A 25,733-nucleotide genomic window follows, 5' to 3' on the forward strand; every position below is an offset into this window, starting at 1 on the left:
TTACCCTTAATTGATCAGATTAAAGGTTTGTTTACTAAGTGGTCACCATTATCTTTATCTCTGATAGGTAGGATTAATGCTATTAAGATGGTTATTTTACCTAAATTTTTATATGTTTTTCAAGCGGTACCAATTTTTATTCCGAAATCCTTTTTTACTAATGTTGATTCAAAAATTTCTTCATATATATGGCAGAATAAAAATCCCAGGTTAGGTAAAATATACTTACAGAAGACAAAGAAGGATGGTGGGTTGGCATTACCCAATTTCAGATTTTATTATTGGGCAGTTAATATTAGATATTTGATATGTTGGTTGAAAGAATGGGATGGTCCTTTTGGCCCTCATTGGGTGAGTTTGGAAACCAAATCGGTTTCTGCTTATGCTCTGGGTTCTATCTTAGGGACATCTCTCCCTTTTGCTCTTTCTAAATTGCCGAAGCGAATTGACAACCCGATAGTTAAATATACCTTACGTATATGGTTTCAATTTCGGAAATTTTTCGGGTTGACTCAATTCATGTTAAATAGTCCTATTGTATCTAATTGTTTTTTCCATCCCTCAATTATAGATCATGCTTTTTTGGCTTGGAAAACTAAGGGATTATTAAGATTTTCCGACTTATTTTTGGACAACTGTTTTATGTCCTTTGAGCAACTAGCTAATAAATATAATTTGCCTAGATCTCATTTTTTTAGATACTTACAGGTTAGGCATTTTTTAAGTACGGTACTTCCTTCATTCCCAAATTCTCTGTCTTCAGATACTTTGGAAAGTTTGTTTGAACTAAACCCTTTTCAAAAAGGGCTTATATCAAAACTTTATAATATAATTATGAAGATACGTTCAGTGCCCTTTGATAAGACCAAAAATGATTGGGAAAGAGAACTTAATCTTATTATTCCTATTGAGAATTGGGATAGAATTCTTAAATTAGTTAATACATCATCTATATGTGCCAAACATTCATTATTACAATTTAAGGTTGTACATAGGGCCCATATGTCCAAGGATAAATTAGCTCATTTTTATTCTCATATAAACCCTATTTGTGACAGATGTCATTTAGAAATCGCTTCTTTAACTCATATGTTTTGGTCATGTCCACTTTTGAGAAAATATTGGAAAGATATTTTTGATATTATTTCGGCGGTATTGAACACTGATTTACAACCCCATCCTATTACCGCAATTTTTGGTTTACCGATGATGGACTTACTTCACTTATCTCCTTCCGCCTGTCGAATGATTGCTTTTCTCACTTTGATGGCTAGAAGATCTATTTTGTTGAATTGGAAGGAAATTAATCCTCCCACGGTATTTCATTGGCTTTCTCAAACTATGTTATGTCTAAATTTAGAAAAAATTAGAAGTGCTGTATTTGATACTTCTATTAAATTTGAAAAGATATGGAGACCATTTATTCAATATTTTCATATGATGTAATGGCCCTGTGCCGGGCTTATTGGTTTTTTTTCAGCTTTAATCGTATGTATGTTGAGAGGATCGGAGTTGACGTCATTGATGTTTATGTATACTCGTGAGATACTATGAACAGCCCTTTTTTTTCTCTTTTTAAAAGTTTTTTTTATTTTTTTTCTTTGTTTTTTTTTCTTTTTCTTGATACTAGATTAGTAGATTAGCTAACTTCCTTAGATAGATTTTTTTTTCTCTTTTTTACACTATATATTATGAAATATCTAAACTTACCTTGTTCATATATATACTATACGGTTTATGTTTTGGGAAACTTACTTATGCTCTATTCATTGTTTATGTAATACTTTATGTATAATGGGAGTCTATATATTTGTAATCCCTTACCATTATTTGAATTGTATCTCATTCATAATATTCTAAATATTAATAAAAAGATTGAAAGAGAGAAAAGCCTAAGAGTAAGGGTGTTACGCTTAGCATAAAACTGGACGTAATTAAGCATTTCGATTGTGGTGAACACTTCCTGTAGGGTTTCATTCACATCCAGGTTGGAATCCCCAAGTGACTTTTTCTGAGTACATAAGTGGATACATTAGTCCTTTTGTTGAAATTGCATCAATACTGATGCAATTGCAAGAGGAAAGGATAAGAATCGAAACTGAATGCAATAGCGAACAGCCCGAAAGTTAAGTTGTCCAGGAACTGAACCTGAAGCACTTGCGTGAGATTTTCGCTGACTGACAGTGCTGCAATGGTTGCAAAAAAGTTTAATTTTGAAAGGGCACGTAGGTTTAGGGCAGGTTCTCAACCTTCCAGTGTGCTCACAGTCTTCCCGATACTGGTAAATGAAACTACACTGTACATACATTATTACTACTTTATATAGGCTGCGTATTTATCATATCATTCCTGCTTTTACTATATATTAGTGTTATTTTAGGTTTTATGTTTTATTTGGTATGATTTGGTAAGTTATTTTTTGGGTCTGGGAACGCTCAATATTTTTTCCCATATAATTGCTTCTTTGCTTTACTTCATTTCAGCTTATGAAAGGTTTCATAGGACTGCTCTAATTTCAGATAGCGGGGGAACCCTGTACTGTGGAGACAGCATGTGAATATTGCAGTACTTACATTTGAATGTGTCACAAACATTGACTTTGAGGCTGCTGAAGATCAACCCAAATGATGATAATAGTGGTCAATTCTCAAGGTATGAACATTCAACAATCAGGAAACTCATTTTGCATATAAATACATACCAAGATTTTGTCTTTCTGGTCAATAGTACAACCAGGTGGAAAATAAAGTGTTGTACTGGTGGTTATCTCCAAGTCTTTGCAAAGCTGAGCCTGAGTTTTACAATCCATCCAGCCTACTTTAACAAGGCCTTCCTAAGAATGAAACAAATTAAAATTGGGCTTGATATCTAATGTTAAAAGGTTTATATCAAAATAACATGCACTTGTTCTAAGATTGCTCAACTTTAAGCATAAACACTCCAATATTTCTTCCACATTTATAGACAGAAGCAAATTTAAAAGCAGCTAACAGGGCTATTTCCTCCTATATGAGGAACTACCATGTCTGTTGACTGATACACAGTGTGGAAATTTAACACAAATCTGTATCATACAATTTGAAACATACCACACAAATTCTAAAATGTGATTTAACACATACCACCTTGCTCAGGAGTTATAATTTTTTAATCAATTTTTAGTTCAATCAAATAATAGACAGCAGAAATGGCTGGTATATAGCTATTCTTCAAATCTAATTTGAACCAAATCCAGCAAGATTTCAGACAACTCTGTTTCTTGTCCCTAAGGCATTCACTTAGGCTAACACCCTTCCACAATATGAAAGTCCACAATTTCATTTCAAGGGTTAAGTGCAGCAACAAAGATGAACATTTTCAGCTACAGAATGCTCACCGTATATTCTTAAAGCATTCACTGGAACTTACCTAAACATTTTATGAGGACACAATAGAAAACCAAAACACAAAAAATTGCTGGTTCTTCATTTATAAACCATAAAGAATGAAAAAACTGTAACTCATTTGTTCACAGAATAAATGGGATGAAATTGGTAGCAGAGGAAAAGCACTGGGAATTAACTAACTATAAGTCCAACAAATACAAACTTCAGGTTCACATTTTGCTACAAATATTTATTGAATATGACTCCTTCATTTCTGAAGGTATTATTAATGAATGGTTACTGCCACACTTCACCTACAAGTTTAAAACAAATTAGTCTTACTAGTCTATTGAGATAGATGCTATTTTATGGTAAAACTAATTTAGTTTTCACCTAACGTTAATTAAATAGACTATCAGTAAGATTCACTGCACAGAAAACAGAAGTGAAAACTGACAATTCTCTCCAGCTGATCTGCAGGAAAATAAACAGTGAACTTATCACCGTGAAAGGGAACTAACCTAAATTAGTTTTAATAAAGATTATTTTAAAATTAACCACAGATTTGATTACTCTAAAAGGCAATTGAGAATAGTATACTTTCAATGAATAGAAAACCTAAATAATATTGATGAATAAAAAATGTGTTGAGCACATAGGATATCAAGTATTAATTTTGTAACACTAAACTTACCAGCATTCCAGCTAACTTAAGTTGCGTCTGTGAAGACAAGCAATCTAAAATACAAAAAGAGGCTTTGTTATAATAAACGCTCTGTAGACAGTGGTAAATAGTACATGGGTTTAACATTTTACTTTCCAGACCTTGTCAGCAGAACTCAAGTTAGTGTAACCACACATTATTGGTCTCCTCCACATTAAATTATTCAGACCACTCTGTTGTATTCAAGTGCTTTAAAGTTCTGCTTTACTTGTCCATCCAAGCCGTTAATGTCATCTTCCACTACTTATTCCATATAACCATATAATCACATAACAATTACAGCACGGAAACAGGCCATCTCGGCCTTCTAGTCCGTGCCAACACTTACACTCACCTAGTCCCACTGGCCCGCACTCAGCCCATAACCCTCCCTTCCTTTCCTGTCCATATACCTATCCAATTTCACTTTAAATGACAATACCGAACCTGCCTCTACCACTTCTACTGGAAGCTCATTCCACACAGCTACCACTCTCTGAGTAAAGAAATTCCCCCTCGTGTTACCCTTAAACTTTTGCCCCCTAACTCTCAACTCATGTCCTCTCGTTTGAATCTCCCCTACTCTCAATGGAAAAAGCCTATCCACGTCAACTCGATCTATCCCCCTCATTATTTTAAATACCTCTATCAAGTCCCCCCTCAACCTTCTACGCTCCAAAGAATAAAGACCCAACTTGTTCAGCCTTTCCCTGTAACTTAGGTGCTGAAACCCAGGTAACATTCTAGTAAATCTTCTCCGTACTCTCTCTATTTTGCTGATATCTTTCCTATAATTCGGTGACTAGAACTGTACACAATACTCCAAATTCGGCCTTACCAATGCCTTGTACAATTTTAACAATTCCATATTTACTTTTCTTTTTTTTCTTCTATATTTTTCTTTTCTTCATTCATGCCGCACCAAACTCTGCTCAAGACACAGTATTTGATTTGAGATTTCCAGCCCCCACCACCGGCCAATACACGTTCTCATAGTCATGCATGCTGCGATCATCGTGCTCAGTTTGTTGCCTTCTAGTTTAAGGTCTGATTAGTGTGTGGTACAGTTATGATAATGATCAGAATTCAGATACTGGACTTAAAGGAAGTCAAAAAAAATCAAGTGAAAGGAAAATAAATTGAATATACCCAATTCCATTATTCAGTACCAGCAAGCCACAGATCCAGAAGCATGAAACATTGTTATTACCTCCTATCTCTTCACAGAAAGTGACCAGCCATCCGATCCCTGAAGAGTAGGCTGAATTGAAAGCACTTACAAAATTTCCTACCAACAAGAAGTTAAGGATATGATTAAAACAAAACTGAACATTCCTAAATTTCAAAATTAGTTGATAAAGCTGAGTGGCAATTATCATATTCAACTACCTTGTCTAGTTGGTTACTACTTATAAATGAGTAAAAAATTTTGCATCATCGCATTCTGACCTGAAAACATTATCTGAAGCTCAAGACCGCTAATAACCTCAGTTTTTCCAGAAGCTTCAACAAAAATAACAAAGTCTCCGCTGAAAAGGCTAAATTTAGTCACATCAGAGAAATACAGGCAACCTTTACATTTGGGTAATGGAAATTGTCCTTTACAAAACTCACAAATCACTGAAAAATTTGACACACGGAATAAAATTTGTTCTTACAGAACATGTTTAAACATAAATAAACAAAAATTTTAATTTGCATTTCTTTATGGAAGTTATGTGGCTATGTTACGAAAACAGATAGTCTTTGAATGCAGTACCCCACACTATTTCCCCCCCCCCCCCATTCCATACCAGACGAGGGAGTTGCCTGTATTGTACATAATGGACCTCAGCTATTCTTTGCAGGGTGAAGAAAATCAATTTTAAGGATACACAGGACTAATTTTGAACTTTAAAAAATAGTTTAGCTTTCTTTTTATGTCAGATCAAGTACCTACCTGTCCATAATTCTGTCACTTGGCTCGTGACATACTTCATAGCAAATTTAATAAGTTCCTCCTTGGAGCGCTCTCCAAAATATTTCACTGGACTCTAAAGAATATCATTTTAAGAATTAGCCTAATAATTAAAGATATAACTCCAAGTAAATCCATTTTATTTTCATACACCCTGAAATATAGTTAGAAAATCTCAAGCTTAACCAATCCCAAAGGGTCTCGGCTCAAAACGTCGACTGTTTATTCATTTCTATATATGCTGCCTGACCTGCTGAGTTCCTCCAGCATTTTGTGTGTTTTGCTTAGGATTTTCAGCATCTGCAGATTTTCTCGTGTTTGTCAAGCCTAACCATAGTACTATAGATCATGCATCGAGTATTTTCTCAAAACAATTAAACTTTATACTTGAAACTTGTTTTTGCTACATAAAATTAACGTGATTTATGTTTTAACATGGGTCAAACTAGAGCAGTTTTAGTTAATCAACTTGGATAAATGCCAAAGCATGTTGAAAAATATTGCTTAATTCTTACCTCTTCTCCTTTAAAGATGTATAAACTTGGGTAACTGGTGATTCCTTTGGAACGACACAACATCCTGTTATCCCCACAGTTCACTGCTCCTATGTGGATTACTCCATCCATCTCTTTGGCAAATTCTCTCCACTGGGAAGTGGAAAAATAATGAAAGTTTACATAGACATACTATGAAAATTGAACATTTTAAGATTCAAGACATTAATTTTAATAAGTGTGATCACAATGGCATTAAACATACCGTAGGTGCCAGATCATGGCAGTGCGAGCACCGAGGGAAATAGAAGTTTATAAACCATAACTCCCCAGAGGCAACTGCAGCATCTATTAAGAAAAACAAAGCAGCACAATTAAACTCATCTATATCAAAATAATTACAGTATTTAGATTGTCAGATATCAGAGTATTAAACTTTATTAATAGAAAGACTTCAGCTTGATCAATATCTTCTTGGTAGACCACTGCAAGTATTCATACTTGTTAAAGTTTTATGAGTGATGGAAATGTAAAAAGACATTTTTGATTTTGTCCAATGATAAAAAGCTAACTTATGTAGATATTCAAAAACTATTGTAGGTTAACAAATTATTTTAAAAAATTAGGTTTGTGAGAATTAGTAAACCCAGAAATACCCCATAGTACATAAAGAGAAATTCTGAAAGTAAAACTTGTTTGTGTCTAAGAAACCAAATTAGTAAATTGGTTGCTTCCATTCCCCTCCCCATGAAAGCAAGTTTGAACCACACACAATAGAAAATCTACAGATACTGGAAATCCAAGCAACACACACAAAATGTTGGAGGAACTCAGCAGGCCAGGCAGCATCTACGGAAAAGAGTAAATGGTCCCTTCTTCAGACTCTGTCAGAAAGCTGCCTGGCCTGCTGAGTTCCTCCAGCACCTTGTGTGTGTTGCTGAGAGCAAGTTTGAAGTTCAGTCATGCTAATCTGAATATGGCATCTCCTAATAAGCATTTTACAGGGTGACATTATTAGAAATCTGTCACAGGCTATAAAGCTTACCTCAGCGATGATCGTTTTTTTGGAAAATAATTAATATAAGGGTTAAAAAGTGGGCATCAAATTCCAGCAACTTATAGCAGGTTAGTTGATACTTGAGAATACAAATAAGTCTGATTATCAAAATTGTTCGGTTGTGTCTATTTTGTGGGTACTGAATGATTTGTTGCTGGAAGTTTTCAGCATTTTCAGATCAGCTTGTTGCACTCATGGTGACAAAATATGGATTTTATTCTCAATACTTCTGCTAGCTTTCCAGCATTGAAAAGTAGGAAGGGCGAACCTATCAACTTTGGAAATAATTTATCACATCATATATTAAATTAAAAATTGATAAAAACAGTCCAAGACATTACAAACAAATCAAAACAGGTTGGACAGCTAACATTAAAATTTGGTTGAGAAGAACTGGTAAGCGCATATGCAACAGATCTCAAGAGACATTATACTGTTTACACAGAAGTTAATATAATAAAGTCAATTATAACAAATAAGGCACAAAGCTTTCCACATGGGTTCTATTCTACAACTGATTTCCTATAACTAACATACCAAAGTCCTCTTTATCCAATGTTATAATTTCAACATCGTCATCATAGATACCTAAAAGAAAAAAAAGAGCATGGGAGAAAATAAATTTAAGATACCATTTGTAGTTATTGATTTAAACTAACAAAAAGGTTGAACGTATTATGCTGTCATCTTAGTATTAATGGCATCAAATACATCAATATTCTATGAGTATTAAATAGAAGATACACAATAAAAGTGGAAAGTTTCTTCCATGTAATGCTTGCTTGAAAAAACATTTTTAAATATTTTGGAAGAACTGATACAGCATTATAAAAATTAAAAAAAATATATATTTTCTTACCAAAATCATAACGATAGAAGTTCCAGCTTTCGTACTGGCCACCCTGGTGATCTTGCAGGCCTTTCTCACCATATTTGTCATACTTTTTTCGAAGATCCTCATCTTTTAAAACTTCATATGCTCTATTTATTTTCAAAAAGTTGTCGTGTGCATCTGGATTATTCTACCAAGACAGGAAAGTGAAAAATGCAACTGTTCCAGAAATAATGATTGTTTGAGAAAATCCAGCATTTAAATTTTTCTTTTGAAAACTGCAAACATCATATGACCAGGCAATGAGCTCATTTAATAAAACAGCTTCTACTCACGCATTACTTTTGATCGACCTAACCACAACGTAATCTTCTGCTAAGCCCTTTAAGTTGATATTAGGAGAATAGCAACTAAGCTTAGTTGAAGAAACAGGTTGTTAGTATTTAAAAAAGGAGAAGAAGTGTAGAGGTTTAAGGATAGAGTCCAAAGATAGTGCGCAAGCTGAAGGAACAGTCACCATAATAGAAATAAATATTAGTGAGTGACCAAGAATCTAGAATTTGAGAAATTAAGATTTTTTGGAACATCATATATTGTGAAAATAACTAGGGAAGTGAGGGGTAAGACCATACAGAGATTTGAAAACATGGATGCCAATTTCAAAGCCAATGTAGGCAAGCAAACATGGGGATTATTAGGATTTGGTGCAAACCTAATAGTTATGGTTAAGTCCTGAGGTAATAAAGGTTTCCTTTCAGCTGAAGGAAGGGCAGTTACCAGAGTTTTAGAGAAGCCAAATGCTGGTCTTTCTGATAACTTAACAGAGAATGGTTAACTAACTGGATTCATAACAGAAATTCTCAACTGTTCATCCCTGGCAGCTGGAAAATTTGAATTTATATCATTAAATAAACATAATTTATTTATTTTAGATAGCCAATGTAACAGAACAATTAGACTGTTATAAAATCCATCTCTCACATCCTGCAGTCTGGCATCCTTGCTCAGTCTGGACTATTTGTGACTTCATACCAACCGATATATTTAACTGCTTTCTCAGTTCAGGGGCAATAAATGCTGACACACTAACAACTCCAAACCCTGAATGAATAAAACAAAACTGCAATGAGGTCCAAATCATCTTGGGGTTAGGTCTAGTTCCAAGGCTGGGCACAACCAGGTTTGTTTTCATTTAAAGGAGGATGGGAACATTATTTAGGGACTAACAATTGTGGATCTGGTAAGCATTCATCAGGTTTGAAAATGATAACTAATTCAGTTTCTCCAATAGACAGTCTACCAAAAAGTGCAGGTTATTAATTTTGTGTAACATGAGGATGATATTTAATTCTGTCGCAGAGGGTCCAAGAGTCTGGATTAATCAGGACAGCGATGAACCAGCATTTTCTCATGCAAGGGCCACTGAGCTTGCATTTCAAGCACATTCATGCAGCAAAGTGATGATTCTTTCTTCAGCTTTTCTTGACAGTACAGTACTCTTTTGGACCCTTGGTGAGTCTGTGCTGTATATATGGGAGGGCTTCTTCAAGCAGGCTTATCTTATGATGATGATGCCATTCAGTATGTACAAGTACAACTTTGTTTTATGTCTTGTCTGATAATGTGTAGCTATACCCTAATTTGAACATCACTGGTCCTGGCTCTTCAATGCAGCACACGACTACCAGCCTTGAAAAGAAACAAAGCCAACAAAAAACTATATTGCACTTAACATGGCTTGAGTTTGCAGAACTACAAATGCAAAGGAATCCTTTGGCACATGGTGAACTAAAGCAACACAAAACAAGACGGATAACGGCAGTGGAAGGCATTGTTTGGTAGAGGGACAGGCATGAAGTTCACCAGCAACAGTAGGAAAGAGTACGAGTCAGCTCAGAGAGGCTGCATTGTCAAAGGTCTACAATGTAAGTTCAGGGCCCTTAAAACAGAGCTTCTGAAACATTCATCCGACACAAGGAAAGGATGGGGATATTTTCATATGCATGGGTAGGTAAGATGCCCCACTTCACAATCAAAAGTTGGGGAGAGGAAGGCAACAATTCTGCTGACAGATGTCAAATCATAAGTGTAGCAAATACTCTTGGATCTGCTTAATCCTCTAAATGCCAGGATGTCTCATGAGAAGTAATTTAAAAACTGAATGATCATTACAATCCTCAATCACTAAAGATTGTGAAGTGTTTTAAATTTAGAAAATGCAAAGGTCTGGTGCAGCTATTATTTTTATTAATCAATTTACTATAAATTTCACATTTAGATGGAGATGTAACGTAAAGATTTTTACTCCTCATGCATGTGAAGGATGTAAGAAATAAAGTTACCGTAATTCAATTGAGGAATTCTGTTGAACAAAATTACTCAATGGACATTTTAACACTGTGCCAAATACCTACATCCATGGAATGAGAAGGAAATAATGAGAGCACTTTACTCAGTGCCACGGGACAGAATAGCATGGAACAGTCAATATCTAGGAGCCAGTTCTTCTAAGACATTCCAACAATGATCCACAGAATTGTGATTTACTCCCTTATTTGACCCTTTAATGACCAAGTGTTTAGTGCACTTGCACATTGCATCTGCTTGCAGGTTGAGGGATAAAACACTAACTTTCAGGATGAAGATAAGGAACAGAAGAGAGTAAATTCAGATGGCAGCTACCACAAGTATCCCAAATAGATGCAGATAGAGAGATTAGTGAAAAGGTGTGCTTACAATATCTGACCAACAATCGCAGTGGACAATCCAAATGGGTTTAAGAAACAAAAAAACTATTGTCAATGTAAATATACACCCAAGGCAAGTGAACACAACAGCAGATTGTCAAATAACTGGAATGACACTTGCTACTGTAGACCTAAACTACAAGTGTGAGAATGTATTTTGAGTCTTAGCTGGATATCTTTGATTATGGATCATCAATTGAATATCAGGATAAGTATTCATAATTACTAGTTTTTTTGCAAGCTATTAAAAGTTGGGAAAGTACTTCGACTGCAAAATACTATGCAAAGAATAGAATCCCCATGAAAAGAACTAAATATGAATAAAATTCAGAAAAATGAGATCCTGGGCTTTTATTACCTGTGTGGTATTTGAACAAATGGAAGAAGTTCACAGCATTGAAAGAGGTACTGAACACTTTATTTCCCTTAAGAAATCAGTAATAGTCAGCAGAATAGTAACCAACTGGAAGTCTGGTCATGCAGACTTTGAGGCTGAAGAAATGCAAAGATCACTGATTGCAATGGAAGCACGCTGATGAGACACGAAAAGAATTGGCAAAGTGGAACTATTCTTCTCAGAGAAAACTAGATTATGGAGCACAGTTCATTAACAATCTGTTGTATAAAATCCTCAAGAGGTTTTCGAAGAAATCATTGACATGAACATACCGGCTACTGGAGATAATCGAGAAATAAGGTATTGCATTTATTGAGTTTGAAAGCGAAGTACGTAGTTGCAGACACAGAAATGGGATAACAAGGTAATAAGGTCAAAAGTAGATACATTGCTCTTCCCTTTAGTAGCAATAGGAATTTATTTAAGGCACTTGATAAAGATGAGAATGCAGCTGATAGTAGTCTTGTCATCTCAGGTACTAAGAGATACAGTTGATCAAATGGTTAGCACTTGTGGTGACGGAAATAACAATGCAGAAAGCTGATGAAACAGCAACAAACAAAATTGGTGCATTATGTCAAATCTCTGAACAAACTGAAGGTGAAGAACTTGGACCAAAGACATTGGTCAGAAGCAAAAATATATTCAATCTGAAGATCGTTCAGGAGAGGAGGCACCAGAAAAGACACAGAGACTTCTGAATGGAATAGAGCTTTCAGAAAATGGAACTGAAATCAGAATAACTGGGAATATCCATTCAGAGTCAGTTGAACCTTAGCAGATGAGTCTTTAGTGTAGGATATTGATCATCTTGAAAATGAAGGAATACATAAACTTGGCAAGGTAAACATAGAACACTTCTCTGTTGAAGAGAATAACTGACAGCAAAGCAGAACATAGCAAGATGGTTGAAAAGCCCAGAGAGAAAGAGAGATTGCAGTGTCTGGCTCTAGCTGTGTTAAGAAGTATGTCAATTAGATTTGGACATAGGTCTAGAGTATGTAAACAGCAACAGATGAAACAAATATTCACACTACTGTACCATCCCAACTGTAATAGCAAAGCAAACTGTTTATGCTATAGGTTGGCAGGTGATAAAAGCTTGACAAATGTGGATCTTAAAGGAAAAAAGGAGAAGGTTTAGAGAGACTGAGGTCACAATACAGAGTACATATATGTCACCATATACAACTCTCATATTCACTTTGTTGTGGGCATTCACAGCAAATACAAGAAACATGATAGAAGCAGACTGCACCGAAAAAGACAAACAACCAAAGTGCACAGGAGAACAAATTATACAAATATAATAATAAATAAGCAGTAGAAAACACAAGATGAAGGGTTCTTCAAAATGAGTTCATAGGTTGTGGCGACAGATCAGTGATGGAGAGACCAACATCCATAAAATGCTGGAGTGATGGAGCAAGTGAAGTTATCCTCACTAGTTCAAAAGCCTGATGGTTGACCAGCAATAACTATTCATGAACATAGTCTCAAGTCTCAAGTCTCCAATACATTCTTCCTGATTACAGCAGGATGGGATCCTTGATGATGGATGCTGTTTTCCTGTGACAGCGCTCCCTATAAATGGACTCAATAGTGGGGAGGACTTTACCAGTGATGGATGTGGCCATATCCAATATCTATTGTCAAATTTTCCATTCAAGTGCAATAATGTTTCCATATCAAACCATGATGCAACCAGTCAATATATTCTTCAGCACACATCTATAGGACTTTGTCAACATTTTAGATATCATGCTGAATTTCTTCAAAAATTTAATAAAAGAGGCACTGCCATGCTTTTTCCATAACGGCACTTAAATGATAACACCGAGGAAGTTAAAGTTGCTGATCCTCTTCGAGAGATCTGGCTCATGAACCTCCGGTTTCCTCCTTCTTAAGTCAATAATCAGCTTCTTGGTCTTGCTGACATTAAGTGAATGATTGTTGCTGTGGCACCCACCACTCAGCCAGATTTTCAATCTTCCTCCAATAAACTGAAACATTATCACTGTTGACTTGGCCAACGACAGTGGCATCATCAGCAAATGTAAATATGGCACTGGAGCTGTGCTTAGCCTCACAGTCATAAGTATCGAGCAGGGGGCTTAGCACAGCCTTGTGGTGCACCTGTGCTGATAGAGATTGTGTTGGAGATGTTGTTGCCAATTCGAATTGACTGGGGTCTGCCAGTGAGGAAATAGAGGATCTGGTTGCATAGAGGTATTGAGGCCAAGGTCTAGATTGGTTAGTTTTGAGGGGATGACAGTACTGAATGCTGAGCTATAGTCAGTGACAAACATCCTGATGTATGCACCTTCAGAATCAAATCGTTCCTGGGTTGAGCAAAGAACCAATGAAAAGGTATCTACTGTTGACCTGTTGTGATGGTAGGCAAATTGGAATGGATCCAAGTCAATTCTCAAAAAAGAGTTATGTTTCATCACCAACCTCTTCATCATTTTTGATGTAGGTGCTACTGGATGATAGTCGTTGAGGCATGTTACCATGTTCTTCTTAGGCACTGGTATAATTGAAGCCTGCTGAGGCAGGAGGTTAAAAATTATTAGGCGAAAACTCCAGCCAGTTGATTTAACACAGGTCTTTAGTACTCACTCAGGTACCCTGTCTGGGTCAGATGCTTTCTGTGGCTTCACCCTCCTGAAGGATGCTCTCATGTCAGTCTCAGATACTGAAATCATAGAGTCATTGGGGGCTGTGAGAGTTTGTGAAGGTCTCTGTATATTTTGACAGTCAAAACAAGCATAGAAGGCATTGATCTTATCTGGGTTGGAAGCCTTATGATTGCTTGGCTACATTTTGTAGGAGCAGATAGCATTCAAGCTCTGACCCAGCTGTCGAGAACCTTCAGACTTCCACAGAAGCAATCTGTTAGAAAATTGACAGAATTGTTTGGACTTGAGGCGTCAAGAGTAACATCTAGTTTCAGGATTGGCAGTGAAAGACATATCAACTTTGACTCCAAATAATCCAGAAAGGAGGAATCATGTTATAGCAGATATAGTAAGAGAAGCAGATCCTGAAGCTTGAAAGGACTATGAGATGGTATACCAATTCACCTGGAGATCCTGAAGCTTGAAAGGACAATGAGATAGTATACCAATTCACCTGGAGATCCTGAAGCTTGAAAGAACTATGAGATGGTATACCAATTCACCTGGAGATCCTGAAGCTTGAAAGGACTATGAGATGGTATACCAATTCACCTGGAGATCCTGAAGCTTGTAAGAACTATGAGATGGTATACCAATTCACCTGGAGATCCTGAAGCTTGAAAGAACTATGAGATGGTATACCAATTCACCTGGAGATCCTGAAGCTTGAAAGAACTATGAGATGGTATACCAATTCACCTGGAGATCCTGAAGCTTGAAAGAACTATGAGATGGTATACCAATTCACCTGGAGATCCTGAAGCTTGAAAGAACTATGAGATGGTATACCAATTCACCTGGAGATCCTGAAGCTTGAAAGAACTATGAGATGGTATACCAATTCACCTGGAGATCCTGAAGCTTGAAAGAACTATGAGATGGTATACCAATTCACCTGGAGATCCTGAAGCTTGAAAGGACTATGAGATGGTATAGCAATTCACCTGGAGATCCTCAAGCTACTCACTCATACCAAAGAATACGAAAACCTCTTGAGACACTTAACCTTTACAAGCCAAATGGCAAGTAAAAGTCCTTTTCAGCTTGTATGCATGGCATGTTGATAGTTCTCTAAATGGATAGATCACATCATGATGATGTCATTTAGGGTACATGTGCCTTCATCTTGGATAGAATATGGGGAATTTTAAAACATTCATTTTATAGCTAATGTGTAAAATACAGTTATTAGCCAAATTTAACGTGGCTGTCTCTAGACTTTTGATATCAGAATATTATGATCTAGGAAAGTTTTGGCAACTGTGACAATTCTTCAGCACTTGGAAGTTGGGAACCTGCCTAAAAGAACACCTCCAGTTAGGATCTGAGCAGTTTCTAAATGAGCTAAAACAGAGAGGAATGGCTACGAGTAACAAAAGGAGGCTGCATAGTTTGGGCAGTACATTTAATTAAAATGTTGTTCTGTCATTTTCAGATATTTTAGTTTGCTTTAAATTTAATTTTTTGACTTTTAATTGTTTGAATTTTAATATTTTCTGAAGGTTGGGCAAAGTTTTTCTCCAGCTGTTTCACAGGCAGTGAGGATCAGTCAACACTTTGACAAAAGTTGATACTGGGGAACTACAAATGTTGAGTAGAGACTTACCAGGTAAGTCGGTGTCAAATAAGGGTAACTTGTTGCTAGCATGAAATATAGTGACTTTATAGTTCAAGAGCAAAGCACTCATTTCAATCTAGGTACATTAAATTGCTTAAGAAACTGGGGATATATCATTGTGTATTACACTGCATTTTCTTTTAGTGCTGAACTGATAGATCATTTCTTCCTTAGCCGTATATTTGATCCAGCACAAGATATCTCTCACACTATATTTGAAGCCATGGATCAAAACCATCCCACTTACTGGATTTTTATCAGGATGCATTGTGAGTGCAAGCTTCTTAAATGCTTGCCTTATCTGTTGATTAGTTGCACTTTTAGATACTCCAAGCAATTTATAGTAGTCTCCATCAGTGCACACCAGAACTGCTAATGCTGTTATAATTAAGAGAAACAGAACTACTTTGTTTGAAGATTGTTTACAGCTCTTTGAATCATGAAATATGAGATTAAAACGATCCATTTTGAAGAATAAGGTTCCAGTTCACTTTATGGTTGTTGTATAACTCTGGTACTGGAAGAGTTTTGATAAATTAATGGCATCGTTCTTGATCTTCGTTTAGAATAGTACCAATATCATCAAGTTTTAACAGTAGGTTTTCAAGACGTCTTCAAGTAATCTGCAAGCAAAAAAAAATGCATTTATATCCTTCACATACTTTGGAGAGAGCAATTACAAGAAACAAAGAAATTACATATTAGCACAATAAACTTACTATAGACTTCTATGTCAAAAAGGACAGATTGGAACAGCAGCTTTAACATTTTCTCATCAGTCTTTATAAAGATGGGATTCAACCTATATAATCAGTTCTGCAGTTAGATAGTAAATGGACTGATTGCTTTCTTTCCTCTCCACTACCCCGTCACACAATATTCAGTCAGTTGTATTATGTAGTATTGAAAATGAAAATAATGTTTGGAGTTTTAAATTGTTTGTTCAACTATTTGTTGTCCATGTCAGCAATGTGCTCTAGAAAATTCCCAGTTCAACTACTGCCCATACTTAACCAACTGTATCTTACGATATTGTCTTTGGATCAGTCCCTCCAAACAATGGGGCAGAAAAAAATATCAGTCAAAGATCCTGCTTGTGACAGAAAAGCATCAACATAGATGAACACTAGTCTTTAAATGTTTTACATCACCTATCAGGGTATAATCATACTGTGAAGATATACCTGGAGGAAATCTGTTCAGAAGAGAGCCTTGCTAGATGAAAACAATGTCTACTGTGCCACAGAGAACAAGCGGCAGCAGTGAAAGAAGAGAATGAACAACCAAAGACCACTAACTGCAGCAGGCACTTACTCTTGCCCACACTGCATCAGAATCTCGAATTGGCCTCTACGGCCACCTGAGGACCCACCAATAGACGACCCTTAGGAGAACATCACACTCAACTTGAGTGATTGCACTACTACTTCTACTGTGGAGAATGGGAAAAAAATGAAGGAAAGCAATGTGTTTATCAATATAATGTTAGTGACTGCTATGATATTTGGATTATGATAAAGGTTGATGAGGAAATTTTAAACACAACATCATCGAGTGTGATCTTTGACCTAATTGGTTAAGTCCAGTGTTGCTTGCATATATTCTGTAAAACAACCACAATAATTGAATAGTTAATGTGGCAGTAAAATAATTTTTACACCAATACTTCTAATTGGACTGTAGATCATTGATGAAATCCAATACAATTAACACTACAGAGAAAGTTTCAAGATGCTCCTGAATTTGACTATCAATGATGTTGTGAGCAGTAGAGGTGAAAATAAAGATATATTAATATATTAAATAATAAATTCAGTGACAGCAAATGAGTTTTGATGTCAGCAATTCAAGCCACCAGTGTTGAATCTGATAATGACACAACTGTCTAAATGATACCGGAAATAATGAACAAAATTCCAGTTTTTAAATGTACAGATGGGGCATATAACAGGGTTTAAATGGTGTTACAACTATATACAGATCTGGATATATCACTCCTTGGTAGGGCACTGAAGAGTGAGGTACAACAAAGAGATCTGGGAATACAGGTACATAATTCACTGAAAGTGGCATCACAGGTAGATACGGTCATAAAGAAAGCTTTTAGCACACTGGCCTTTATAAATTAATGTACGAGTACAGAAGATGGGATGGTATGTTGAAGTTGCACAAGATGTTGATGAGGCCTAATTTCATGAATTGTGTGCAGTTTTAGTCACCTACCTACAGGAAAAATGCAAACAAGGTTGAAAGTGTGCACAGAAAATTTACAATAATATTGTCGGGTCTGGAAGACTTGAGTTGCAGGAAAAAATTGAATAGGTTAGGACTGTATTCTTTAGAATGTAGAAGAGTGAGAGGAGATTTGATAGAGGTATACAAAATTATTAGGGGTATTGACAGGGTAAGTGCAGGCAGGCTTTTTCCACTGAGGTCGGGTGGGACTACAACCAGAGGCCATAGCTCAAGGGTGAAAGATAAGAAATTTAAGGGGAACATGAGGCGAAATTTCTTCACTTAGAGGGTTGTGAGAGTGTGGAATGAGCTGCCAACACAAGTGGTCCATGTGAGCTCGTTTTCAACATTTAAGAGAAGTTTGGATAGGTACATAGATAGTAGGGATATGAAGGGCTATGGTACCAGTGCAGGTTGTTGGAAATAGGCAGTTTTAATGGATTTGGCATGGACTAGATGGGCTGAAGGGCCTGTTTCTGTGCTGAACTTCTCTATGACATTTAGAAGAACAAGAGTCTGGCCAGATGGCCCACAATAACCCTATGATTGCAAAAGTGGCAGTCTATAGTTCAATTTTAAAACATGTTATATTCTATTTAGGGATGAAAGTAGCTGGAGACAAGCCTAGTACTCCCCATGATTACTGATTTCAAACAGGGAGCTTATGTAGTGCTGACAGCATTTTCACCGTCATGCAGGACACTAAAGAACCTTGGCTGGAAGAATGCGTCAAGCTGGATTCTTCTGTTAGACGTGACCAGAGTTGAATGCCCCACACTGGCTTGCAGCCAATATAGCAGTCACTGTAGTCTTTCAGGCAATACAGGTAGAGTGGCAACCAATTCCTACAAACAGTACTGCAATAATTGATCAGAATTTGTGATCTTGATTATTTGGCATACTGACCAGGATATACAAAATGGTCAATTGAAATCATTTTGCCAGTGAGAAGGTGAATGACAGCAAATAGTTTCTGCAAGACGCAATGGTGTCATAATACAGTAAATACAACACACTAACAGATAGCCTGTTTATTTTTGTAAATAAATTGGACTAAATTGTGTTCCAGCTTCATTTATTGATCAGATTTACCAGAGTTTCAAGAGAAACTGGGAAATGCAATTCCATTTTGTTTCCTGTGTCTTTCTCCCAGGACAAATCTGAAACTACACAGAGTAATTCTGCAGAGTAAATAAGCTTAAATGTGAAACAAAGAATTGACACTCCTTTCTTTTGAAGTTAAGCTATTGGAATAATAAAAGACAGAATTCTAAATGGAGCTCTACATATCAGTTTGGGAATTCAAATTTCAAAATTAGTGCTTGTGGTGGGAGTGGAGGTGAAAATCTAGTTACTAACTACTTCAGAATGTGTAACATATTCTATTGAAGACTTTATTCCAGGAAGGTTCTGCAAAAATGATTCCCCATTGTTCACAGGTTATCAAGTAATTTTATGGTAGTTATATTCAACTTATTTAGATACGACTTGTTGACTTTCACTGACAACACACTTTTGCCCTCATGGTACAACAGATATTGTATGGAGCAATTAAAAAGATGAAACTAAAATAATTGGCTTTATACAGGAGGATAACATTTAAATATCCGAGTACCTTTTTTTAAATTGGTATTTTACAACGCAACTTAAGATAATTTTTAACATAAAATAAAACACACAATGCTTTAGGATACTACAACGAAAACATTTCCTAGACAATGGATTATGAAATACTCAATAAAACTCGGGAAAATCAGTAATTTGAAGGATTATTGGAAACCGATAATAAATGCTGGACCTGGCAGACATGCCCATGTTCTTTAAGTAAAAAAGTTCACTATGAAAGTAATGAGTTGAATGCATTAGTTTATTTAACAAAAATGTTGTGCAATTCAATACAAATGTTAAATGTACACAAAGCATTTAGACAATGTTACCTAAATTATTAAAGTAAGGCTGGATAATAAGCACTGAACAGAATCCATTGATACTGCAAACTACTGAACTACATTGATTACCGCAAACATAAAATTATCAAAAGCAACACAAAATTCTGGAGGAACTCAGCAAGACAGGCAGCATCTATGGAAATGAATAAACAGAGTCAACGTTTCAGGACCAAAGGTCCTGAAGAAGAATCTCAGCCTGAAATGTTAACTATTTATTCATCTCCATAGATGTTGCCTGGCCTGCTGAGTTTCTCCTGCATTTTGTGCATGTTGCTTTGGATTTCCAGCATTTAGATTCAAGAGTTAGAATTTTATTTCTTACATCTATCTCACAACATGAGGGAATAAAAATCTTTATGTTGCATCTCTGTCAATTTGTACAAGCAATAAGGAAAAAAAATATGGGAGAATATTGCCCAAACACCAAGACTGTGTGCATAATTGTTTTGCATACACATATGTGGAGTCAGGTATGCAATCAGATCAACGTGTATCGATAAATCTGATGGCCTGGTGCAAGAAGCGGTCTCGTAGCATGTTGGTCCTGGCTTTAATGCTGCGGCACCTTTTGTCAGACGGAAGCAGCTGAACCAGTTTGTGGTTGGGGTGGTTGGAGTCCCTAATGATCCACCAAGCCCTTTTCATGCACCTGCTGCTATAAATGTCCTGAATAGAGGAAAAGCTCACATTCACAGATGCGCTGGCTGCCTGCACCACTCCCTGCAGTGCATCTGCAGACTTTCTCATGTTTATAAACTTATCAAGACTTCAATTCCCAAATGAAAACATTGTCTGCATTTTATCTTACTGTGGGTATCTAATCAAATTCATGTGGAAAAATGAGCTTTATTTATGATTTAAATTACTATATGAGATGTTCAATTCATCATCTCAGTTCAGTACTACTATCTGCATAATATGACACTAGAAACTCGATATAATGCTGGACAAAGAAACTCACTGATGCATCCCATCCCTCAACCACAGGTACACAGTAGCTGCAGTACATAATTTCTACAAGTTATTCAAGCTAGCAGCTCACCACAACTCTAAAGGGAAAAACACTAGTACTATAAATGAACAAGCTGAACAGAGAGGGAAAATATTTTCACAAGGTAGAATCTAAATTTAAGGACAAACACAGTTTGGTATTTTTTGGATTAACTGAATCAAAGATTAAAATGCCAAGATCTTAATGGGAGAGTTCTTCAAAGTAGTGTCCAATGCCTTCAGCTACTTCAATGATCTTTTTGCCATCAGAAGTTTGAATTAAGAATGTTCAATTTCATTCACAGTTCCTCAGTAAATGAAGCAGCTCTTGCCTACATGGAACAAGACCAAAACAACAGAGGCAATTGACAAAGACACCGTCAAAGTGACTGCCAAAGGCAATCTCCAAAAAGAGCTGGGCATCCAGTTAAGAAGATAGCACTAGGCATTTAATGACATTTCCATGGCCAGATCCCCCACTGGCGGGGAGACAGAAGGGTCATAATAATCACAAGCTCGATTGGACCAGCCATATAAATGCCATGAATTACAAGAGTAGGTCAGAGATTGGTATGCTACAATATGCCTCCTGACAGCAAGGCCTGTTCGCCATTTATGATGCCCAAGTTGGGAATATGATGGAATGTGCTCATGTCCAACAATTCTAAGTTTCACTCCATCCTAGATAAGCTAGTTTATTAGCTTGGCGCTCCATCAACAGCCCAAATACCTATTCTAAGCATCATCAGCACACGACGGCTGCAGTTGTCATTTATAAAATGCACTGTTATTTACTCATCCAGGCTACTCTAATAGTGCCCAAAATCCACCACCACTGCTAATGTTACTGGCTTGGACAACAGGCAGCAGGTGCATAGAAACTTTATGCCCTCATGGTTCCCTACCCACGATGCATACATCCTGTCTTTCACCGATCTTTCACGATTGCTGGATCTAACTCCCGCAGCTCGTTCTGCAACAGTCTACTGGGAGGTCTGTCATTAGAATGACTCATAGTTCATGAAGACTAGGAACCACCATCAAGAGCAACTGAGGATGAACAGTTGACTGTATACTGAAGATCCTAAAACATAAAAATAAAAAGCCCAACAACCTTCAAGCAGAGGCAAAAGGGCTATCAACTCAACAATAGCTGATACACAGAGTAAAACAGTTTTACCAGATTACATTGCAATGGCTGCGGGCTCACTGGCTTCTATAGATGCAACTTTAACAAAAACGTTTAACAAAAAAAGCAGTGAGTTCATCTAATGTGACATTCATGAAATATTCTATAGACTGTACAACTGCTAACCCAATGAACTGTTAAAGTAGGCATAAAAAATGTGTACTTTCCTGAAGCACCCACATTCACAGAGCTAATGTTTGCAATATTACATGTAAATTTCCAAGCATTAACAACTAATATCAAAATATGCTGGGCTTCTGGGTTCAAAAGCAGAATCCACAATTTAACTGTTATCTATGCCAACGGACACCAGCTCTTTACATTGTTACACATTTTTAAAAAAATTAATAAAGCAAGTTTTTTGAGAAGTCCAGTGACTAAAAAATTAGTATTTTATGTAGAGATCCTATGTCAGGATAAATTCAGACAAGATGCGTACTCTTTAAGACTTGTGGAGGAGGAGCAAAAAAAAAGGGAATCAAGTATCAGATACGGTACTGAAAAACATTTAATGACTTACAATTAGGTTATCTGAAACCCATGACAACGATTTTTATCTGGGGAAAGGAAAGAAAATAGAAATACCAATAAGAGTCAGAAACAGGATTTCCCGATCTTTCTTGGCACCTTTTCCAGCTCTGGGACCGAGCGATGACATTATGATAACTTCAAGGCCAAATGTCAATCACTATCTTACTTCTCTATTTCATTTCCATTTGTTTCTTAGATTTCTTTTTACCAAGAATTCCATCCAGCTTGTTTCCTCTCATAATTCTCCACCAGTATCCAAAAGGGGTGGATAACCTTTGTGCATCGACTTGTTGCAAAGAACAGAATTAACTCTGATCAATGTAAGACAGCTAGCAAATGACTGTCTTTACAAAATGATGACACTTCAGCAGAGCCATATAAGGGCCAAACATTTGGAACCAGTACTCACATTCTGCCTGCAAAGTTCTTTGCAAAAAAGAGGTAGAATGATTAAACTCATTATCATGGAACGTGGTTGAAGTGAAGGGTAGACACACTTAACTGGAGGCTGGATGTGTATCTGAAGGAAAGTACAGAGGTTCTCATTTATATAGTAGACTTTAGAGTCCTGCAGCTCTGGTCAGCCCATTATGGGAAGAGAGGGTTCAGAATAAGAATCAAGTTCAATATCACCGGCAAATGTCCAGAAATTTGTTAACTTTGCAGCAGAAGTACAATGCAATACATGATAAATATAGGAAAAAAAACTAAATTAAAGTATATATATATGTAACTTAGATAGTAAAAACAAAGTAATGTCGTATTCATGGGTTCAACGTCCATTTAGAAATTGGATGGCAGAGGGGAAGAAGCCTTTCTTGAACCACTGAGTATGTGCCTTCAGGCTTCTGTACCTCCTTCCTGATGGCAACAATTGAGAAGAGGGCATGTCCTGGGTGGTCAGAAGAGCTTTACAATGATGCTGCCTGGAAGGTATTAGCTACAAGGTTAGATAAACTTGGATTGTCTCCTCTGCAGTATCAAAGGCTTGATAGAAGTTATTAGGAAAGGCATAAATAGGGCTGGCAGCCAGAATCTTATCTTCCAGAGTACAAGTGTCAACTACTAGAGGATGTAGCTTTGAGGTGAGAGAAAGTTTAAAGGGATGTGCGAGGACAAGTTTTCTTCCTCTCCCCCCACCCCCCACACACAAAGCGTAGCAGGTGTCTGGAACATGCTGCCAGAGGTGGCACGGGAAGTAAAGAATGATCGAGGCGTTCAAGAAGCTTCTACACAGGGAAATAGATACGGATCACGTAGATGCAAAAGAAATTAGTTTAATTTAGTATTATGCTCAAAACAGACATTCCGGGGCGAAGGGCCTGTTCCCGTGCTGCACTGTTCCATGTCTCTGAGAGGAAGCAGCATGAACCAGTTCTGTGTTGATACCTTACACAATCATCACTCAGCTTACTGAATGAGCCCCATCGACCCAAGTTGTGATGAAAGGTGACTGAACTGAGGAACCAACTCAGTTGCCATCCGGCCCGCGAAGTGTCCCGAGCATGTTTCTGTTACTATGTCAGCGATGCCGGGTGACAGCAGTCCTGGTGAAGCGGCTCACACCGCCGGCCTCCGGCAGCGCTGATCCCCCTGCACCACCCGGGGGAAGACGCCGCGATCAAAAAGAACAGTACGCCCTCTCGCCCCCCTCTAAAGGTACAGACCAGCTATAAGTGTCTAGACAATGGGAGACGGCACTCACCCGCCAGCCTGCCCGCTCGCCGCTCGGATCCGCTTTCCCCGGACGCATCCAGCCGCTACACTCGCAGCCAGCCAGCCGGACGCCGGACGCCGGACGCATTTCCAGGACACGCAGTGACGTCAGCCCACCGCCGACCGCCACGTGGAGGGAGGCGGTGCCTGTCGGCCACTCGGCCAATGGTTGGGCGCCAGGAGCCGGCGCGGGCGGGGGCCGGACTCGCCTCATGGCGCACAGCTGCAGGTCGGTGCAACCGCTCTCACTGACAACTGGTGCGGGACGTGTCACCCACGCAAATACTGATCGCACCTGTCGGAAGAGGAAGAATGAGTCGAGGGGCAGAACCTACTTGCCGATGAAAGAAAATCTCTTTTTATATCCAACTACTCCCATTTCCTCTTAAAAACTTTACAAGTGTCTTGCAGCCGTTCATGTATTTCTAGGTGTAGCTATACAGGAAATGCAGAAACAATTTGCATACAAATTGGACTGTGTTAACCGAAGTGCAACGTGTACCTACGAATTAACTCATGATATACAATTCAGAAATCTAATTTATGTATATGCTTTCGTTCCTACGAACTATTTTCCTGGCTATGTTAAAAGTTCGAAGTAAGTTTATCAAAGTACATATATGTCATCATATACAACCATGAGCATACTCAAAGACATCTATAGAAATCTATTTGAATAATAACCACAACAGAATCAATGAAAGGCCACACCAATTCGGGCATTCAACCAGAGTGCAAACGACAACAAACTGGGAAATACAAAAATAAATAAATATTGAGAACATGAGATTAAGAGTCCTTGAAAGTGAGAACATTTCAATAATGGGGTAAGTCAAGTTGAGTTATCCCCTTTGGTTCAAGAACCTGATGGTTGAGGGGTAGTAACTTCCTGAACCTGGTGGTGTGAGTCCTGTGGCTCCTGAACCACCTTCCCATTGGCAGCGGCAGGAAGAGAACATGGGTGGTGGGTGTCCTTGATGATGGATGCTGCTTTCCTGTGACAACATTTCATGTAGATGCACTCAGTGGTGGGGAGGGGTTTACCCATGGTGGACCGAGCCTTATCCACTACTTATAGAACTTTCTCTTAAAGTGCATTGGTATTTCCATACCAGGCTGTGATGCAGCCAGTCAATATACTCTCCACTACACATCCATAGAATTTTATCAAAGTTGTAGATGTCATGTTGAATCTTCACAAACTCCTAAGGAAGTAGAGGTGCTGCCGTGCTCTGTTCATAATTACTCTGGTTTCTTTCTCCTGAAGTCAAT

The 25,733-nt window shown here is 37.5% G+C and overlaps 1 protein-coding gene across 2 annotated transcripts in view; it reads right to left on the reverse strand.

The window, feature by feature from the left end:
- dnajc10 (DnaJ (Hsp40) homolog, subfamily C, member 10) overlaps nt 1-24,555 on the reverse strand; it is a 53,806-nt gene extending 29,251 nt beyond the window's left edge. The window contains exons 1-10 of one of the 2 annotated variants that reach the window (XM_073047062.1): nt 24,451-24,555; nt 16,099-16,474; nt 8,436-8,598; nt 8,114-8,164; nt 6,785-6,867; nt 6,541-6,672; nt 6,008-6,101; nt 5,279-5,356; nt 4,060-4,103; nt 2,702-2,833 (exon numbers count right to left, since the gene is read on the reverse strand). In XM_073047062.1, coding sequence (XP_072903163.1) covers nt 2,702-2,833; nt 4,060-4,103; nt 5,279-5,356; nt 6,008-6,101; nt 6,541-6,672; nt 6,785-6,867; nt 8,114-8,164; nt 8,436-8,598; nt 16,099-16,317 — 996 coding nt within the window. In that variant the 5' untranslated portion in view covers nt 16,318-16,474; nt 24,451-24,555. Of the gene's footprint in view, nt 1-2,701; nt 2,834-4,059; nt 4,104-5,278; nt 5,357-6,007; nt 6,102-6,540; nt 6,673-6,784; nt 6,868-8,113; nt 8,165-8,435; nt 8,599-16,098; nt 16,475-22,734; nt 22,753-24,450 lie in introns of those variants that run through there. The other variant, XM_073047063.1, reaches the window with a different exon arrangement.
- Between the last annotated feature and the right edge of the window lie 1,178 nt (nt 24,556-25,733).

The sequence above is a fragment of the Hemitrygon akajei genome, chromosome 5 (genome assembly GCF_048418815.1).
Source record: "Hemitrygon akajei chromosome 5, sHemAka1.3, whole genome shotgun sequence".
Lineage (NCBI taxonomy): Eukaryota > Metazoa > Chordata > Chondrichthyes > Myliobatiformes > Dasyatidae > Hemitrygon > Hemitrygon akajei.